This window comes from Salvelinus fontinalis, chromosome 1 (genome assembly GCF_029448725.1).
Source record: "Salvelinus fontinalis isolate EN_2023a chromosome 1, ASM2944872v1, whole genome shotgun sequence".
Lineage (NCBI taxonomy): Eukaryota > Metazoa > Chordata > Actinopteri > Salmoniformes > Salmonidae > Salvelinus > Salvelinus fontinalis.
In genome coordinates this window covers 72,320,971-72,337,207 of record NC_074665.1, presented here as the reverse complement: position 1 = coordinate 72,337,207, position 16,237 = coordinate 72,320,971, and the positions used below count along the sequence as shown (strand labels likewise).

At 45.0% G+C, this 16,237-nt stretch overlaps 1 protein-coding gene across 2 annotated transcripts in view; it reads right to left on the bottom strand.

Annotated features, from left to right (window-relative positions):
* LOC129861164 (adenosine kinase-like) overlaps nucleotides 1-16,237 on the bottom strand; it is a 256,964-nt gene that overhangs the window by 66,019 nt on the left and 174,708 nt on the right. For both annotated transcript variants that reach the window (XM_055932348.1, XM_055932343.1), the window contains exon 7: nucleotides 12,328-12,498. In XM_055932348.1, the coding sequence (XP_055788323.1) occupies nucleotides 12,328-12,498 (171 nt within the window). The remainder of the gene's footprint in view (nucleotides 1-12,327; nucleotides 12,499-16,237) is intronic.

Sequence of the window (16,237 nt, the reverse complement as noted above, 5' to 3'; positions counted from 1 at the left end):
AAGCCAAATATTGTGCAGTCTGAATGCCACATACACACATATACATACACTAACTAAAATATACATACAACACATAAATGCCTGCATCCGTACTGGGTCTGCGATCAAACGACCACCCCTCATCACTGTCAAACGCTCCCTAAAACAATTCTGCGAGCAGGCCTTTCTAATCGACCTGGCCGGGGTATCCTGGAATGACATTGACCTCATCCTGTCAGTAGAGGATGCCTGGTTATTCTTTAAAAGTGCATGCCCCATTCAAAAAATGTAGAACTAGGAATAGATATAGTCCTTGGTTCACTCCAGACCTGTCTGCCCTTGACCAGCACAAAAACATCCTGTGGCGTTCTGCATTAGCATTAAATAGCCCCCGTCACATGCAACTTTTCAGGGAAGTTAGGAACAAATATACACAGGCAGTTAGAAAAGCCAAGACTAGCTTTTTCAAGCAGAAATTTGCTCCCTGCAACACAAACCCCCAAAAGTTCTGGGACACTGTAAAGTCCATGGAGAATAAGAACATCTGTTCCAAGCTTCCCACTGCACTGAAGATAGGAAACACTGTCACCACCGACAAATCCACTAGAATTGAGAATTTCAGTAAGCATTTTTCTACGGCTGGCCATGCTTTCCACCTGGCTACCCCTACCCTGGTCAACAGCACTGCACCCCCCACAGCTACTCGCCCAAGCCTTCCCCATTTCTCCTTCACCCAAATCCAGTCAGCTGATGTTCTGAAAGAGCGGCAAAATCTGGACCCCTACAAATCAGCCGGGCTAGATAATCTGGACCCTTTCTTTCTAAAATGATCTGCTGAAATTGTTGCCACCCCTATTACTAGCCTGTTCAACCTCTCTTTCGTGTCGTCTGAGATTCCCAAAGATTGGAAAGCAGCTGCGGTCATCCCCCTCGTCAAAGGGGGGGACATTCTTGACCCAAACTGCTACAGACCTATATCTATCCTACCCTGCCTTTCTAAGGTCTTTGAAAGCCAGGTCAACAAACAGATTACCGACCATTTCGAATCCCATACCTTCTCCGCTATGCAATCTGGTTTCAGTGCTGGTCATGGGTGCACCTCAGCCACGCTTCAAGGTCCTAAACGATATCTTAACCGCCATCGATAAGAAACAATACTGTGCAGCCGTATTCATTGACCTGGCCAAGGCTTTCGACTCTGTCAATCACCACATCCTCATCGGCAGACTCGACAGCCTTGGTTTCTCAAATGATTGCCTCGCCTGGTTCACCAACTACTTCTCTGATAGAGTTCAGTGTGTCAAATCGGAGGGTCTGTTGTCCGGACCTCTGGCAGTCTCTATGGGGGTGCCACAGGGTTCAATTCTTGGACCGACTCTCTTCTCTGTATACATCAATGATGTCGCTCTTGCTGCTGGTGAGTCTCTGATCCACCTCTAAGCAGACGACACCATTCTGTATACTTCTGGCCCCTCTTTGGACACTGTGTTAACTAACCTCCAGACGAGCTTCAATGCCATACAACTCTCCTTCCGTGGCCTCCAATTGCTCTTAAATACAAGTAAAACTAAATACATGCTATTCAATCGATCACTGCCCGCACCTACCCGCCCGTCCAGCATCACTACTCTGGACGGCTCTGACTTAGAATAAGTGGACAACTACAAATGCCTAGGTGTCTGGCTAGACTGTAAACTCTCCTTCCAGACTCACATTAAACATCTCCAATCCAAAATGAAATCTCGAATTGGCTTCCTATTTCGCAACAAAGCATCCTTCACTCATGCTGCCAAACATACCCTCGTAAAACTGACCATCCTACCGATCCGCGACTTGCGATGTCATCGACTTGCGATGTCATCTATAAAATAGCCTCCAACACTCTACTCAACAAATTGGATGCAGTTTATCACAGTGCCATCCGTTTTGTCACCAAAGCCCCATACACTACCCACCACTGCGACCTGTACGTTGGTTGGCCCTCGCTTCATACTCGTCGCCATACCCACTGGCTACAGGTTATCTACAAGTCTCTGCTAGGTAAAACCCCGCCTTATCTCAGCTCACTGGTCACCATAGCAGCACCCACTCGTAGCACGCGCTCCAGCAGGTATATCTCACTGGTCACCCCCAAAGCCAATTCCTCCTTTGGTCGCCTTTCTTTCCAGTTCTCTGCTGCCAATGACTGGATCGAATTGCAAAAATCACTGAAGCTGGAGACTCATATCTCCCTCACTAGCTTTAAGAACCAGCTGTCAGAGCAGCTCACAGATCACTGCACCTGTACATAGCCCATCTGTAAACAGCCCATCTATCTACCTCATCCCCATACTGTATTTATTTATTTATCTTGCTCCTTTGCACCCCAGTACCTCTACTTGCACATTCATCTTCTGCACATCTACCATTCCAGTGTTTAATTGCTATATTGTAATTACTTCGCCACCATGGCCTATTTATTGCCTTTAACTCCCTTATCTTACCTCATTTGCACTCACTGTATATAGACTTTTTGTTTTCTTTTTTCTACTGTATTATTGACTGTATGTTTTGTTTATTCCATGTGTAACTCTGTGTTGTTGTATGTGGAGGAAAACTGGCCTCCCTGCGGACCTGGCATCCTTTCACTCCCTCCTCTCTACATTTTCCTCTTCTGTCTCTGCTGCTAAAGCCACTTTCTACCACTATAAATTCCAAGCATCTGCCTCTAACCCTAGGAAGCTCTCTGCCACCTTCTCCTCCCTCCTGAATCCTCCCCCCTCCTCCCTCTCTGCAGACGACTTCGTCAACCATTTCGAAAAGAAGGTCGACGACATCCGATCCTCGTTTGCTAAGTCAAACGACACCGCTGGTTCTGCTCACACTGCCTTACCCTGTGCTCTGACCTCTTTCTCCCCTCTCTCTCCAGATGAAATCTCGCGTCTTGTGACGGCCGGCCGCCCAACAAACTGCCCGCTTGACCCTATCCCCTCCTCTCTTCTCCAGACCATTTCCGGAGACCTTCTCCCTTACCTCACCTCGCTCATCAACTCATCCTTGACCGCTGGCTACGTCCCTTCCGTCTTCAAGAGAGCGAGAGTTGCACCCCTTCTGAAAAAACCTACACTCGATCCCTCCGATGTCAACAACTACAGACCAGTATCCCTTCTTTCTTTTCTCTCCAAAACTCTTGAACGTGCCGTCCTTGGCCAGCTCTCCTGCTATCTCTCTCAGAATGACCTTCTTGATCCAAATCAGTCAGGTTTCAAGACTAGTCATTCAACTGAGACTGCTCTTCTCTGTATCACGGAGGCGCTCCGCACTGCTAAAGCTAACTCTCTCTCCTCTGCTCTCATCCTTCTAGACCTATCGGCTGCCTTCGATACTGTGAACCATCAGCTCCTCCTCTCCACCCTCTCCGAGTTGGGCATCTCCGGCGCGGCCCACGCTTGGATTGCGTCCTACCTGACAGGTCGCTCCTACCAGGTGGCGTGGCGAGAATCTGTCTCCTCACCACGCGCTCTCACCACTGGTGTCCCCCAGGGCTCTGTTCTAGGCCCTCTCCTATTCTCGCTATACACCAAGTCACTTGGCTCTGTCATAACCTCACATGGTCTCTCCTATCATTGCTATGCAGACGACACACAATTAATCTTCTCCTTTCCCCCTTCTGATGACCAGGTGGCGAATCACATCTCTGCATGTCTGGCAGACATATCAGTGTGGATGACGGATCACCACCTCAAGCTGAACCTCGGCAAGACGGAGCTGCTCTTCCTCCCGGGGAAGGACTGCCCGTTCCGTGAACTCCCCATCACGGTTGACAACTCCATTGTGTCCTCCTCCCAGAGCGCTAAGAACCTTGGCGTGATCCTGGACAACACCCTGTCGTTCTCAACTAACATCAAGGCGGTGGCCCGTTCCTGTAGGTTCATGCTCTACAACATCCGCAGAGTACGACCCTGCCTCACACAGGAAGCGGCGCAGGTCCTAATCCAGGCACTTGTCATCTCCCGTCTGGATTACTGCAACTCGCTGTTGGCTGGGCTCCCTGCCTGTGCCATTAAACCCCTACAACTCATCCAGAACGCCGCAGCCCGTCTGGTGTTCAACCTTCCCAAGTTCTCTCACGTCACCCCGCTCCTCCGCTCTCTCCACTGGCTTCCAGTTGAAGCTCGCATCCGCTACAAGTCCATGGTGGTTGCCTACGGAGCTGTGAGGGGAACGGCACCTCAGTACCTTCAGGCTCTGATCAGGCCCTACACCCAAACAAGGGCACTGCGTTCATCCACCTCTGGCCTGCTCGCCTCCCTACCACTGAGGAAGTACAGTTCCCGCTCAGCCCAGTCAAAACTGTTCGCTGCTCTGGCACCCCAATGGTGGAACAAACTCCCTCACGACGCCAGGACAGCGGAGTCAATCACCACCTTCCGGAGACACCTGAAACCCCACCTCTTTAAGGAATACCTAGGATAGGATAAAGCAATCCTTCAGACACCCCCCCCCCCTTAAAAGATTTAGATGCACTATTGTAAAGTGGCTGTTCCACTGGATGTCATAAGGTGAATGCACCAATTTGTAAGTCGCTCTGGATAAGAGCGTCTGCTAAATGACTTAAATGTAAATGTAATGTAAATGTGTCCGAATTGCTATGCTTTATCTTGGCCAGGTCGCAGTTGCAAATGAGAACTTGTTCTCAACTAGCCTACCTGGTTAAATAAAGGTAGAATAAAAAATAAAAATAAAGTGTTGGTCTCATGTTTCATATTTTTGAAATAAAAGATCCCAGAAATGTACCATATATATATATATGTGTTTATTTCCTAATGTTTTGTATACTCAGTGTAATATATATATATATATATATATATATATTTGTATACTCAGTGTAATATATAAATATATATTTGTATACTATAAATATATATTACACTGAGTATACAAAACATTAGGAAATATATATATATGTATATACTTCCAAAGTTGTGGCAAAATGGCTTAGAACATTTGTGGGCAGAACTGAAAAAGCGTGTGTGAGCAAGGAGGACTACAAACCTGACACAGTTATAGCAGCTCTGTCAGGAGGAATGGGACAAAATTCACCCAACTTATTGTGGGGATGCTTTTCTGCAAAGGGGACAGGACGACTGCACCATATTGAGGGGAGGATGGATGGGGCCATGTATCACGAGATCTTGGCCAACAACCTCCTTCTCTCAGTAAGAGCATTGAAGATGGGTCGTGGCTGGGTCTTCCAGCATGACAACGACCCGAAACACACAGCCAATACTCCAGAATGTTATGAAGAGTGATCAGATGAATTACAATTAATTGCAAAGTCACATGCAAATTAACTAAATCCCAAAAAACATTTCCACTGCATTTCAGACCTGCCACAAAAGGACCAGCTGACATCATGTCAGTGATTCTCTCGTTAACACAGGTGTGAGTGTTGACGAGGACAAGGCTGGAGATCACTCTGTCATGGTGATTGAGTTCGAATAATAGACTGGAAGCTTCAAAAGGAGGGTGGTGCTTGGAATCATTGTTCTTCCTCTATCAATCATGGTTACCTGCAAGGAAACACGTGCCGTCATCATTGCTTTGCACACAAAGGGCTTCACAGGCAAGGATATTGCTGCCAGTAAGATTGCACCTAAATCAACCATTTATCGGATCATCAAGAACTTCAAGGACAGCGGTTCAATTGTTGTGAAGAAGGCTTCATGGCGCCCAAGAAATTCCAGCAAGCGCCAGGACCGTCTCATAAAGTTGATCGGGGCCCCACCAGTACAGAGCTTGCTCAGAAACGGCAGCAGGCAGGTGTGAGTGCATCTGCACTCACATTGAGGCAAAGACTTTTGGAGGATGGCCTGGTGTCAAGAAGGGCAGCAAAAAAGCCCCTTCTCTCAAGGAAAAACATCAGGGACAGGCTGATATTCTGCAAAAGATACAGGGATTGGACTGCTGAGGACTGGGGTAAAGTCATTTTCTCTGATGAATCCCCTTTCCGATTGTTTGGGGCATCCGGAAAAAAGCTAGTCCGGAGAAGACAAGGTGAGCGCTACCATCAGTCCTGATTCATGACAACAGTAAAGCATCCTGAGACCATTCATGTGTGGGGGTGCTTCTCAGCAAAGGGAGTGGGCTCACTCACAATTTTTGCCTAAGAACACAGCCATGAATAAAGAATGGTACCAACACATCCTCCAAGAACAACTTCTCCCAACCATCCAGGAACAGTTTGGTGACGAACAATGCCTTTTCAAGCATGATGGAGCACCTTGCCACAAGGCAAAAGTGACAACTAAGTGGCTCGGGGAACAAAACATCAATACTTTGGGTCCATGGCCAGGAAACTCCCCAGACCTTAATCCCATTGAGAACTTGTGGTCAATCCTCAAGAGGCGGGTGGACAAACAAAAACCCACAAATTCTGACAAACACCAAGCATTGATTATGCAAGAATGGGCTGCCATCAGTCAGGATGTGGCCCAGAAGTTAACTGACAGTATGCCAGGGCAGATTGCAGAAGTCTTGAAAAAGAAGGGTCAACACTGCAAATATTGACTCTTTGCATCAACTTCATGTAATTGTCAATAAAAGCCTTTGATACTTATGAAATGCTTGTAATTATACTTCAGTATTCCATAGTAACATCTGACAAAAATATCTAAAGACACTGAAGCAGCAAACTTTGTGGAAATTAATATTTGTGTCATTCTCAAAACTTTTGGCCACGACTCTACATAGGGCAGCAGTCTAAGTTCAGGGTAGGGTACTGAGTGGAGGCCGGCTAGTAACAGTGAGAGAGAGAGAGAGGAGCTTTAAAAGAGAAGGGTGTTTCAGTTAAGTTAATCTGTCTTCCACATCTCTTTGTTTTCGCCAGTGAGACTGACTGACCGGCCGGCTGACCCACAGGATATTTTCCCCAAGCTAAGAGGCACATCTCCAGACCGTTGTGGGTGAGCTGTCAATGGAAAATTCTCTCTCTCACTCCCTCTTGCTCTCCCTCTCCCTCTCTCTCAGCCACAGGCCCCCTAGCAGTCCATCAAACAAACAAAGCCAGGATGATGAATCATATTGCTAGAGATGTTGGAGAAGAGAAACACCATGGCCATATATCTATCCGACCTGGGTTCAAGTACTGTTTGAAATTATTAAAAATACTTTGGCTGTGAATAAGTTGATGACTTGCCTGTTGCAATGGAACCAATAGAAAAGTTTTGGTTCCAAATCAAATCAGATTTTTCACATGATTCGTAAACAACAGATGGAGGATGAGAGAGAGAGAACAGGGCTGGGGTCAAAACACCTTAGGAGATTTTCATGACAATAACCTTCTGTAGAACTACTTCTATTCCTCCACCCCGATAACAGAAGGGCTGGGCTGGGGGATGGATGGATGGGAAAATAATCAAGATCAACCACACAGACAATATTATGTGGGGAAACATTCATAACATAGGAACTACAACAGAGGCGAAAGAAGAAGAAGAAAAATAAAAAATAAGTCATTTCCTCTTTTTATAGCCCCAGGAACTTGGGAGCACTTGGGCTAAATGCTCTTTAAAAACAGCTTGAACACTAGAATGATGATGGTTCCTTCGCCAGGGCAGGGTATATTAATATGTTAGCAATATGCTATCCCACTTTTTTTAAATGGATTGCCTATTGAGTATTCAATTACAATGGTTGGTGGCTTCTCGTTTGTCGTTTGGAAGATGGGCCTTTGCCCACATAAATAAGCTCCTCCTGAGAGCAGAGGAGAGTGGAGGTGTTGAATGGATTGGACAGGGCTGGAAGGAGCTCCCCGTATGGGGCAGATGGGCTATAGGCCTATAAAGTAAATGACGGAGGGAGGGAGGGAGGGAGGGAGGGAGGGAGGGAGGGAGGGAGGGAGGGAGGGAGGGAGGGGAAAGGAAGAGGTGGAGGCTGTCTATGATAAGCAAGGCTGTGTGATGCCAAGGAAAAGAAGAAAATGGGAGAAATTGAAATTGGCTGTGGGGTATAATCCTAAAGCCTCTTCATCTGTATTAGCATTGCAGTTTGTTGTATGAGGGAAGAACGTTATTTTAAACTGTTAAAACCGTTTTACTTCTATGTTACCGTTTTCTTCATCTTGCTGCCCATATTTAGGTCTGAACAAAAATGCCCCAATTACTAGAAGCAATCTAAATTGAACTGCTATGAATCATCGTAGCTTAAGGAAACATCAGTCAGGGTGATTAATTCTGTCTCAATTAATCGTTCCATTTCTCTATCTATGATATGTCTAAATGCGTCCCACATTACACCCTATTCCCTTTTTAGTTCACAACTTTTTTTTACGAGGGTCCATAGGGCTCTGGTACAAAGTAGTGTACTATATAGGGAATAGGCCCACACCAAAATTCCCACAATATAAATCCAAGGCTAATGTTAGCCTAATTGCCCAATCCTTTTCCCTTTCCCTTTCCCTCCTTCGACTCCATTGTGTGGTTTATCTCGTCGGTATGCTCAAACGGCAAAACCAAATTATCTGATCATTTTATTGGCGAAAGAATCCTCTGGCATATGGTCAATTTTTTCAGGTGGTAATGACTCCCTCATTGGAAACGAATTAGCTGTGGCTATTAAACGGAGAGGAATGGTAATGCCCTGGATGGCTTCATGTTAGGTAGCTAGTCAGGAGAGAGAGAGGAGAGGAGGGGAGGAGAGGAGGGGATAAGAAGTAAGGGGAGGAAGAGAGAAAGAAAGAGAGAAGGAGAAAGAGAGAGAAGGGAGAAGAGGACTTAATTAGGCCTTTGCTGTTGCCAGGTTATCACACTATGTTTGCCAATCAAGTGGAGCAGGCAGCACTGTCTGATGTGTGACTGTATGCACTCACACCTCCATCTCTCTAACCTCACCATCCACTGTCTAGCTTTATGTCAGTGGCCCCCAGCCGCAGACACACAGGAAGTGTAAAAGAGACTGACAGCTCTCTGGTTTAGAGTGTGTGGGGGGATAACAGCAGAACAGAGCAGAGTCAGACACTAACTACACTATGTCCCAAAAAGGGCAGTAATTACAGGAGAGAGAGAGAGAGAGAGAGAGAGAGGGAGAGAGAGAGAGGGAGAGAGAGAGAGAGAGAGAGAAACTGTCTATGATAGGCCAGTCAGGGCTGTGTGATGCCAAGGCTCAAACAAGTAGCAGCAGGATAGAGTTACAGCAGCACAATCTCCTAGGGCACAATCTCACACACACACTTCTATGCTGTCAAATCCTCCCATATCTTTCTAGTTTGACCAGCTTTTTTAAGCAACTGATATTGTTGAATTTGGTTGTCCTATTGACAGGTTTGCTAGCAACAAACTATTTAGCTAGCCTAGTGTTTGATATGCAATGCAATCTCCTCGTAATGAACAGTGTCCTAACTAGAAGGCAAACTGTTCTATGCCAGGCGAAATCGAGCATTACAGCTCATTGTTATGGAAGTATCCAAATGAATGTCACTCAAAAACAGTTTAAACAAATGCAAATGCAGCTACATTGCTGTTATTTTGGCTGCATAGATTGACATGACTGTGTTAGCCTGAGTTGGCTTGCTAGCAAGTAAGGGATAAGAACGTTGGCACTTGCCAGACAGCATGGCAACCGAATAAAAATGAACAAACGACTAGGTCGCGTCCATGTCTGTAGAACAGAAAGAATGTTGTTAGTTCTATCAACAGGGATAGAACTAACAACCAGATTTTGTGGAAAGACGAGAAAGTATGAATTAACTTATCAAAAGTAAAGTATCATTGAAAACATGTTATTTCTGCCGGTAAATGTGTGCTTTAGAATTGTTTGTTGGCAACTGTGGTATAAACGGGATACATGTCTCTTTTTTGTACATTACCTTCAAAAAATGAACTACACTAAGGGCCTCGGCTCCGTCTCGTCCGACTGCGTTGTCCATTATTTCAAAGTTAATGGTCCTTTGTAGCTCAGTTAGTTGAGCATGGCGCTTGTAATGCCAGGGTAGTGGGTTCGATTCCCAGCACCACCCATATGTAAAATGTATGAACACATGGCTAAGTTGCTTTGGATAAATGGCATCTATTATAATGTTCAGTATGTGGATGTTTATCCCTTACATACAAGGCACTGAGACAAACATATGCAAATAGTATATAAATCTATAGGCATACAGTCAGGCCCATCATTAGTGGAACCCTTGATGAAGATGAGCAAAAAAGGTTGTATAAAATAAATCTTGCAAATTGCTATATCCCCCAATTTATCCCCCATTTTTTTTGTTTTCCATCAGAAATGATTGCTTATGGGTAACTTCACGTATTTGTAAACTTTTACTGTTCTGCGATTTTTTTATGCATAGATTTTAGATGTGTATTACATTTTTTGATTTTTTTGTGTGCAAAATGCTATATATCCATTGTTTATTTGGAATGGAATGTTCGTGTCAGGTATAGTTGACTGTGATATGTTGTTGTCTCACCTAGCTATCTTTAAGATGAATGCACTTAATGTAAGTTGCTCTGGATAAGAGCATCTGCTAAATTACTAAAATGTCAAATGTAAATGTACCCCATATAACATCAAGCAAAATATCCCACTAACGTCAAATATGCAGCACCATATTTTACCACATAGATACGAGCTCATTTTCTTCCTATGCTTCCATTTTTCGACACTGACCAAAAAGCACCGGTTCCAATTCAAGTGCCAATGCCGTTTATCAAACTCCAGGCGGTGCTATGGTCAGATGCATGAAAAAGTGTGTGTGTTTTATGGCTGAGGCAGTACTGTTGCCTGTCACTCATCATGCACCATGCATGACCGCCAAACAGCTCCAACCCTGACTGGCTCCCCACTGCAACGCACCACAGGAGGCCACGGTCTAGCCATATGAGCAGTCACTCCTGTACACTCCACTCCATCAACAGTTTGACATAGAGGGGGCCAACTGCCCAAGAGGTGTCAAAACACTCAAAGAGGAACTCTTCTACTTCCTTTAAGGTCTTTAAAGCATAGGGTTGGAAAATTCCTAGGTTTTGAAGAAATCCGAGTTAGAGGATTCTCAGAATCAGGAGAAAATATGCAGGGAGTTAATCCTCCCACTGGGATTTCTGGTAAAGCTGGGAATTTTTGTGAAAGTTACCAGACTTTTGCAACCATAACAAGGGATGATGTTTACTGGAGCTGCTGTACAGTAGGGAAACTTCCTTCACTTGTTCCACAGAACATTGTAACAGCATTGTCTCACAAACACCATTGCACAGCTCTTTCAACACAAGCTAACGTTATAATTATCCACCGTCATTAAAATGTAATGACTGGTGGCGTGGGTAACATACCTTAACCAGTAGTGTTACAGTGGCTAGCTAACACCCACCCACCCGAAAATAAATAACATTTGCAAAATGTAGGCTGCATGCATCCCAAATGGCACCTTATTCCTATAGCTTATTCATATTCCCTATGGGGTTGTGAACTGCAACCTTTGACCAGGCCCCATAGGGAATATGAATAAGCTGCCAATTTGCAATGCAACCTAATAGAATGATTCCTTTCCGCAATTACGAGAAGTAGGGGTGAAGTCAGCTAAAGCAATAAATACTGAGTCTGATGTTGAGATGGTATCCTCCACTTCCTCCTCGAGTCTGTGGACTGCATCTCCATCCAAACAAGGCCCTGTATGTTTAGTAGCTTTAGCAGTAGGGGGTAGTGGGGAAGACGGGGGACGGGGAGGCAGTCCAAAGCACTCCCCCCGTAGGTGCAGTGTGTCTTCAGCTCCGCTGTTAACCCCAAGCTTTAGACATCCTGGAATGTCAGGTGGGTGAGCTTTACACTTTTGGCACTATTCTATTGATTCCATTGCAACAGGCAATTACATCGTTTACAGGTGTATGACAGTAGAACTTAGCTCATGAAGCATTTTTAAGTTATATTCTTTGAGACTCAATGGCTAGATAGCATTCATTTAAACGTCTAATAATGCATGTACTAATTCCATGGACAGTGTACACAATTTTCCTTTCAACAAGGTGAGAGGACATGATATGTATTTATTTGACAGGGACAAGGGACATCAATTAAAATGTCTGTGAATGTGCCAGATGTAAAGACATAATGCTCAAACTGCCAAACTTTTTCCATCTCTCTAGCTCAATAAGTCGCTTTGAAAAACACGTTACGCAACCACAGCCAGCCGTCAGTTCTTACCTTACTGGAATGTGTAGCATAGTTGGAATTGTTCCTGTAGTAGTGAACAGCACTGGGCAGCTTACAAACACACTCAAATGCTCTCTCACTAAACCAGAATAATGTGTTGTTGAACTGTGTAAACAGAATACATTAATCCAGTGGGAAGGCCTTTGAACAATGGCCCATTTCACTCACCGTCTCGTTGCCAAACAAGATGTCGACGTACGGCATGACCTTCATCATGGCCTCCTTGAAGAACTGGCTGATGAAGGGAGCCGAGAGGTTCAGGCTAAAGATCTTGTTGTTTTCAGAGGCGTGCTTCGCCACCTTCAGGATTGACTCTGGGGACACCGTCAGGAAGAAACCCTGAAAACAACACATGATATAACATCATGAAACAAGACAATATACACTAGTATCATCATGTTTCTTCCCTGTCTCTCTCTCTCACACACACAGACACACACACACACACACACACACACACACACACACACACACACACACACACACACACACACACACACACACACACACACACACACACACACCCTGCAAACAGATAATAATAATAATACAAATAATAATAAAATACACGAGCATCATGATCACTTGTTCTGTTATGATCGCCAAGTGCAGTAGAAACAACCCCCATAGCTCCACAGGTACAGTACACGGGCAGACATAACAGTCTGTGAGCTGATGGACAACATGAACCAAAATGTGCTCCCTCTCTGATCCAACTGCTCATTTGTGGCTTCTGGAGTCTGACAAGAGAATTACGGGGTACAATTTAATACACTGTAACAAGGTGAGGCATTGACATATCATGAGAAAGAAAGTGTAATGCGCAAGGGGTGGTTAGGCCTAAGCATTTATCTAAAATGGTTTCTTGGAACGTACACAGTTCAGACAAAGAAAATAGATAGCTGCGAAATCCAGCGTCTGGCGGTGGTCCATGGCCGTGTTCTGAAGGAAGCAACATGCACATATCGGATGAACGGGAAAACAAAAGTCTGGTCTGGACTCTGGTTACTGGGAAAGAGGAGGTCTGCTCATTGTGTGAATGAATAGAAATCAGGTAAGACAACACCTCTGTGTTGCAGGTTGAAATCCGAAGCGAGACTCTCCTGCAAGTCACACAAAACCACCCCTCTCTTTGATGCTGATCTCCTTAACCATGTTTTTCAGATACAAGCGTCTCTTCTAGACAACCACTGTGTCACAATAGGGGCAGGAGTAAGGATAAAAAAAATACTTTGTGTATGGTGATACATTTAATCTAGCTGAAAAGCTTCCATTGTGGCTGAACAGTGCACCTCTCTCATTAAAGCAAGTATGACATTTGCAGCGAGCAAATAGAGGAGCGACCTTCATGTTGTAAAGGAAAGAGACTAATACTGCTGAATGGAGGGTACCCGGTTAGTCAATCAAATGTAACAATGTATTACATGGTACAAAGTGGGGGAATATTTAATCTTGAAATAGTTTTTTTGTGTGTTTTTTTTAACTCTCTGCAGGAATTGTCATTACTTTATACATTGCTTTACACAGTATGTCATCATGCAGATGTGGAAAATGTCTTTGGTTAGGAATGACTAGGACTGGGTTGGTGCCCTTTGGTTGCAATATCAGGGTAACACAATGTTCCATCTGCGTAAAATGTAAGGTGTTTTGAATGGGAACTCATCATGAACGTGTGTGTGTGTGTGTGTGTGTGTGTGTGTGTGTGTGTGTGTGTGTGTGTGTGTGTGTGTGTGTGTGTGTGTGTGTGTGTGTGTGTGTGTGTGTGTGTGTAAAAAGATGGCCAATCATTGACCCTTACATTTCTCAATCTGAGTGTGCCAGCATGTCAGTGTCAGAGGAAACGGAGATTGCTTTCTGACACAAATGGCCTTTTTGTAGTTGTAGAGAAACTATGGGCCTGGTCAAAAGTAGTGCACTATATAGGGAATAGGGTTCCATTTGGTAAGCCTAATGTTAGCTGCTCTGATAAAAAGGGCTGAGTCTTCAGATATCCGTAAAAAAAAAAAAATGTAATTGTACTTTTTTGGACAATAAACAAAAACATACCTCGATAAAACAATAAACAACTTAACGTATCCATACATTTCAACAAACATTAATGACATCACGCTTGCTCAGACCCACGTTTCTACCGCATCCACACCCAATGTTGTTTCCAATGCTTGTAAGCCCCATATGACTTCAGATTGTGTTTTGTTGTTTCTGTCTGTAGACAGATTTTTTTCAATATTTAAATAAAATATTAAATTATTCTGTTCTCTTAACGCTGGAGTATCATTTGACTTCCAGTATTTCAGTAGGGGCTTCTTCAATATAAGTGACGAAAATAATATTGTCCAACCCATTAGGTATTTCACCACACCCTCATATGTCATGTCTTGAAAAACGCCAATAGACGGATTAAAAGTAAACTTACTTTGTAAAACTTCTGACAGACAGCTTTCTAACTCTGCCCATAACTTTTGGACTTTACTGCACTCCCAGAAGGCATGAATTATTGAGTCAGTGTTCATTTTACACTTAAGATATGACTATGCTGTAGTGCTGTAGAATTTGTGATCTTTCTCTCTCCAATCCTTATAACATTATCTCCAATCCTTATAACATTACCAATCTCTCCACCGGACCTGACAAATAGGCTATATGACGGACATTGATCACCTGATCATTCTTTCCTTTGTTGGTCTATCTCACAACTCATCTTTCTATTCTAAACGATATGTCAGCTTTGATGCAAAAAAATATTTATATACACTGCTCAAAAAAATAAAGGGAACACTTAAACAACACAATGTAACTCCAAGTCAATCACACTTCGGTGAAATCAAACTGTCCACTTAGGAAGCAACACTGATTGACAATACATTTCACATGCTGTTGTGCAAATGGAATAGACAACAGGTGGAAATTATAGGCAATTAGCAAGACACCCCCAATAAAGGAGTGGTTCTGCAGGTGGTGACCACAGACCACTTCTCAGTTCCTATGCTTCCTGGCTGATGTTTTGGTCACTTTTGAATGCTGGCGGTGCTTTCACTCTAGTGGTAGCATGAGACGGAGTCTACAACCCACACAAGTGGCTCAGGTAGTGCAGCTCATCCAGGATGGCACATCAATGCGAGCTGTGGCAAGAAGGTTTGCTGTGTCTGTCAGCGTAGTGTCCAGAGCATGGAGGCGCTACCAGGAGACAGGCCAGTACATCAGGAGACGTGGAGGAGGCCGTAGGAGGGCAACAACCCAGCAGCAGGACCGCTACCTCCGCCTTTGTGCAAGGAGGAGCAGGAGGAGCACTGCCAGAGCCCTGCAAAATGACCTCCAGCAGGCCACAAATGTGCATGTGTCTGCTCAAACGGTCAGAAACAGACTCCATGAGGGTGGGATGAGGGCCCGACGTCCACAGGTGGGGGTTGTGCTTACAGCCCAACACCGTGCAGGACGTTTGGCATTTGCCAGAGAACACCAAGATTGGCAAATTCGCCACTGGCGCCCTGTGCTCTTCACAGATGAAAGCAGGTTCACACTGAGCACGTGTGACAGACGTGACAGAGTCTGGAGACGCCGTGGAGAACGTTCTGCTGCCTGCAACATCCTCCAGCATGACCGGTTAGGCGGTGGGTCAGTCATGGTGTGGGGTGGCATTTCTTTGGGGGGCCGCACAGCCCTCCATGTGCTCGCCACAGGTAGCCTGACTGCCATTAGGTACCGAGATGAGATCCTCAGACCCCTTGTGAGACCATATGCTGGTGCGGTTGGCCCTGGGTTCCTCCTAATGCAAGACAATGCTAGACCTCATGTGGCTGGAGTGTGTCAGCAGTTCCTGCAAGAGGAAGGCATTGATGCTATGGACTGGCACGCCCGTTCCCCAGACCTGAATCCAATTGAGCACATCTGGAACATCATGTCTCGCTCCATCCACCAACGCCACGTTGCACCACAGACTGTCCAGGAGTTGGCGGATGCTTTAGTCCAGGTCTGGGAGGAGATCCCTCAGGAGACCATCCGCCACCTCATCAGGAGCATGCCCAGGCGTTGTAGGGAGGTCATACAGGCACGTGGAGGCCACACACACTACTGAGGC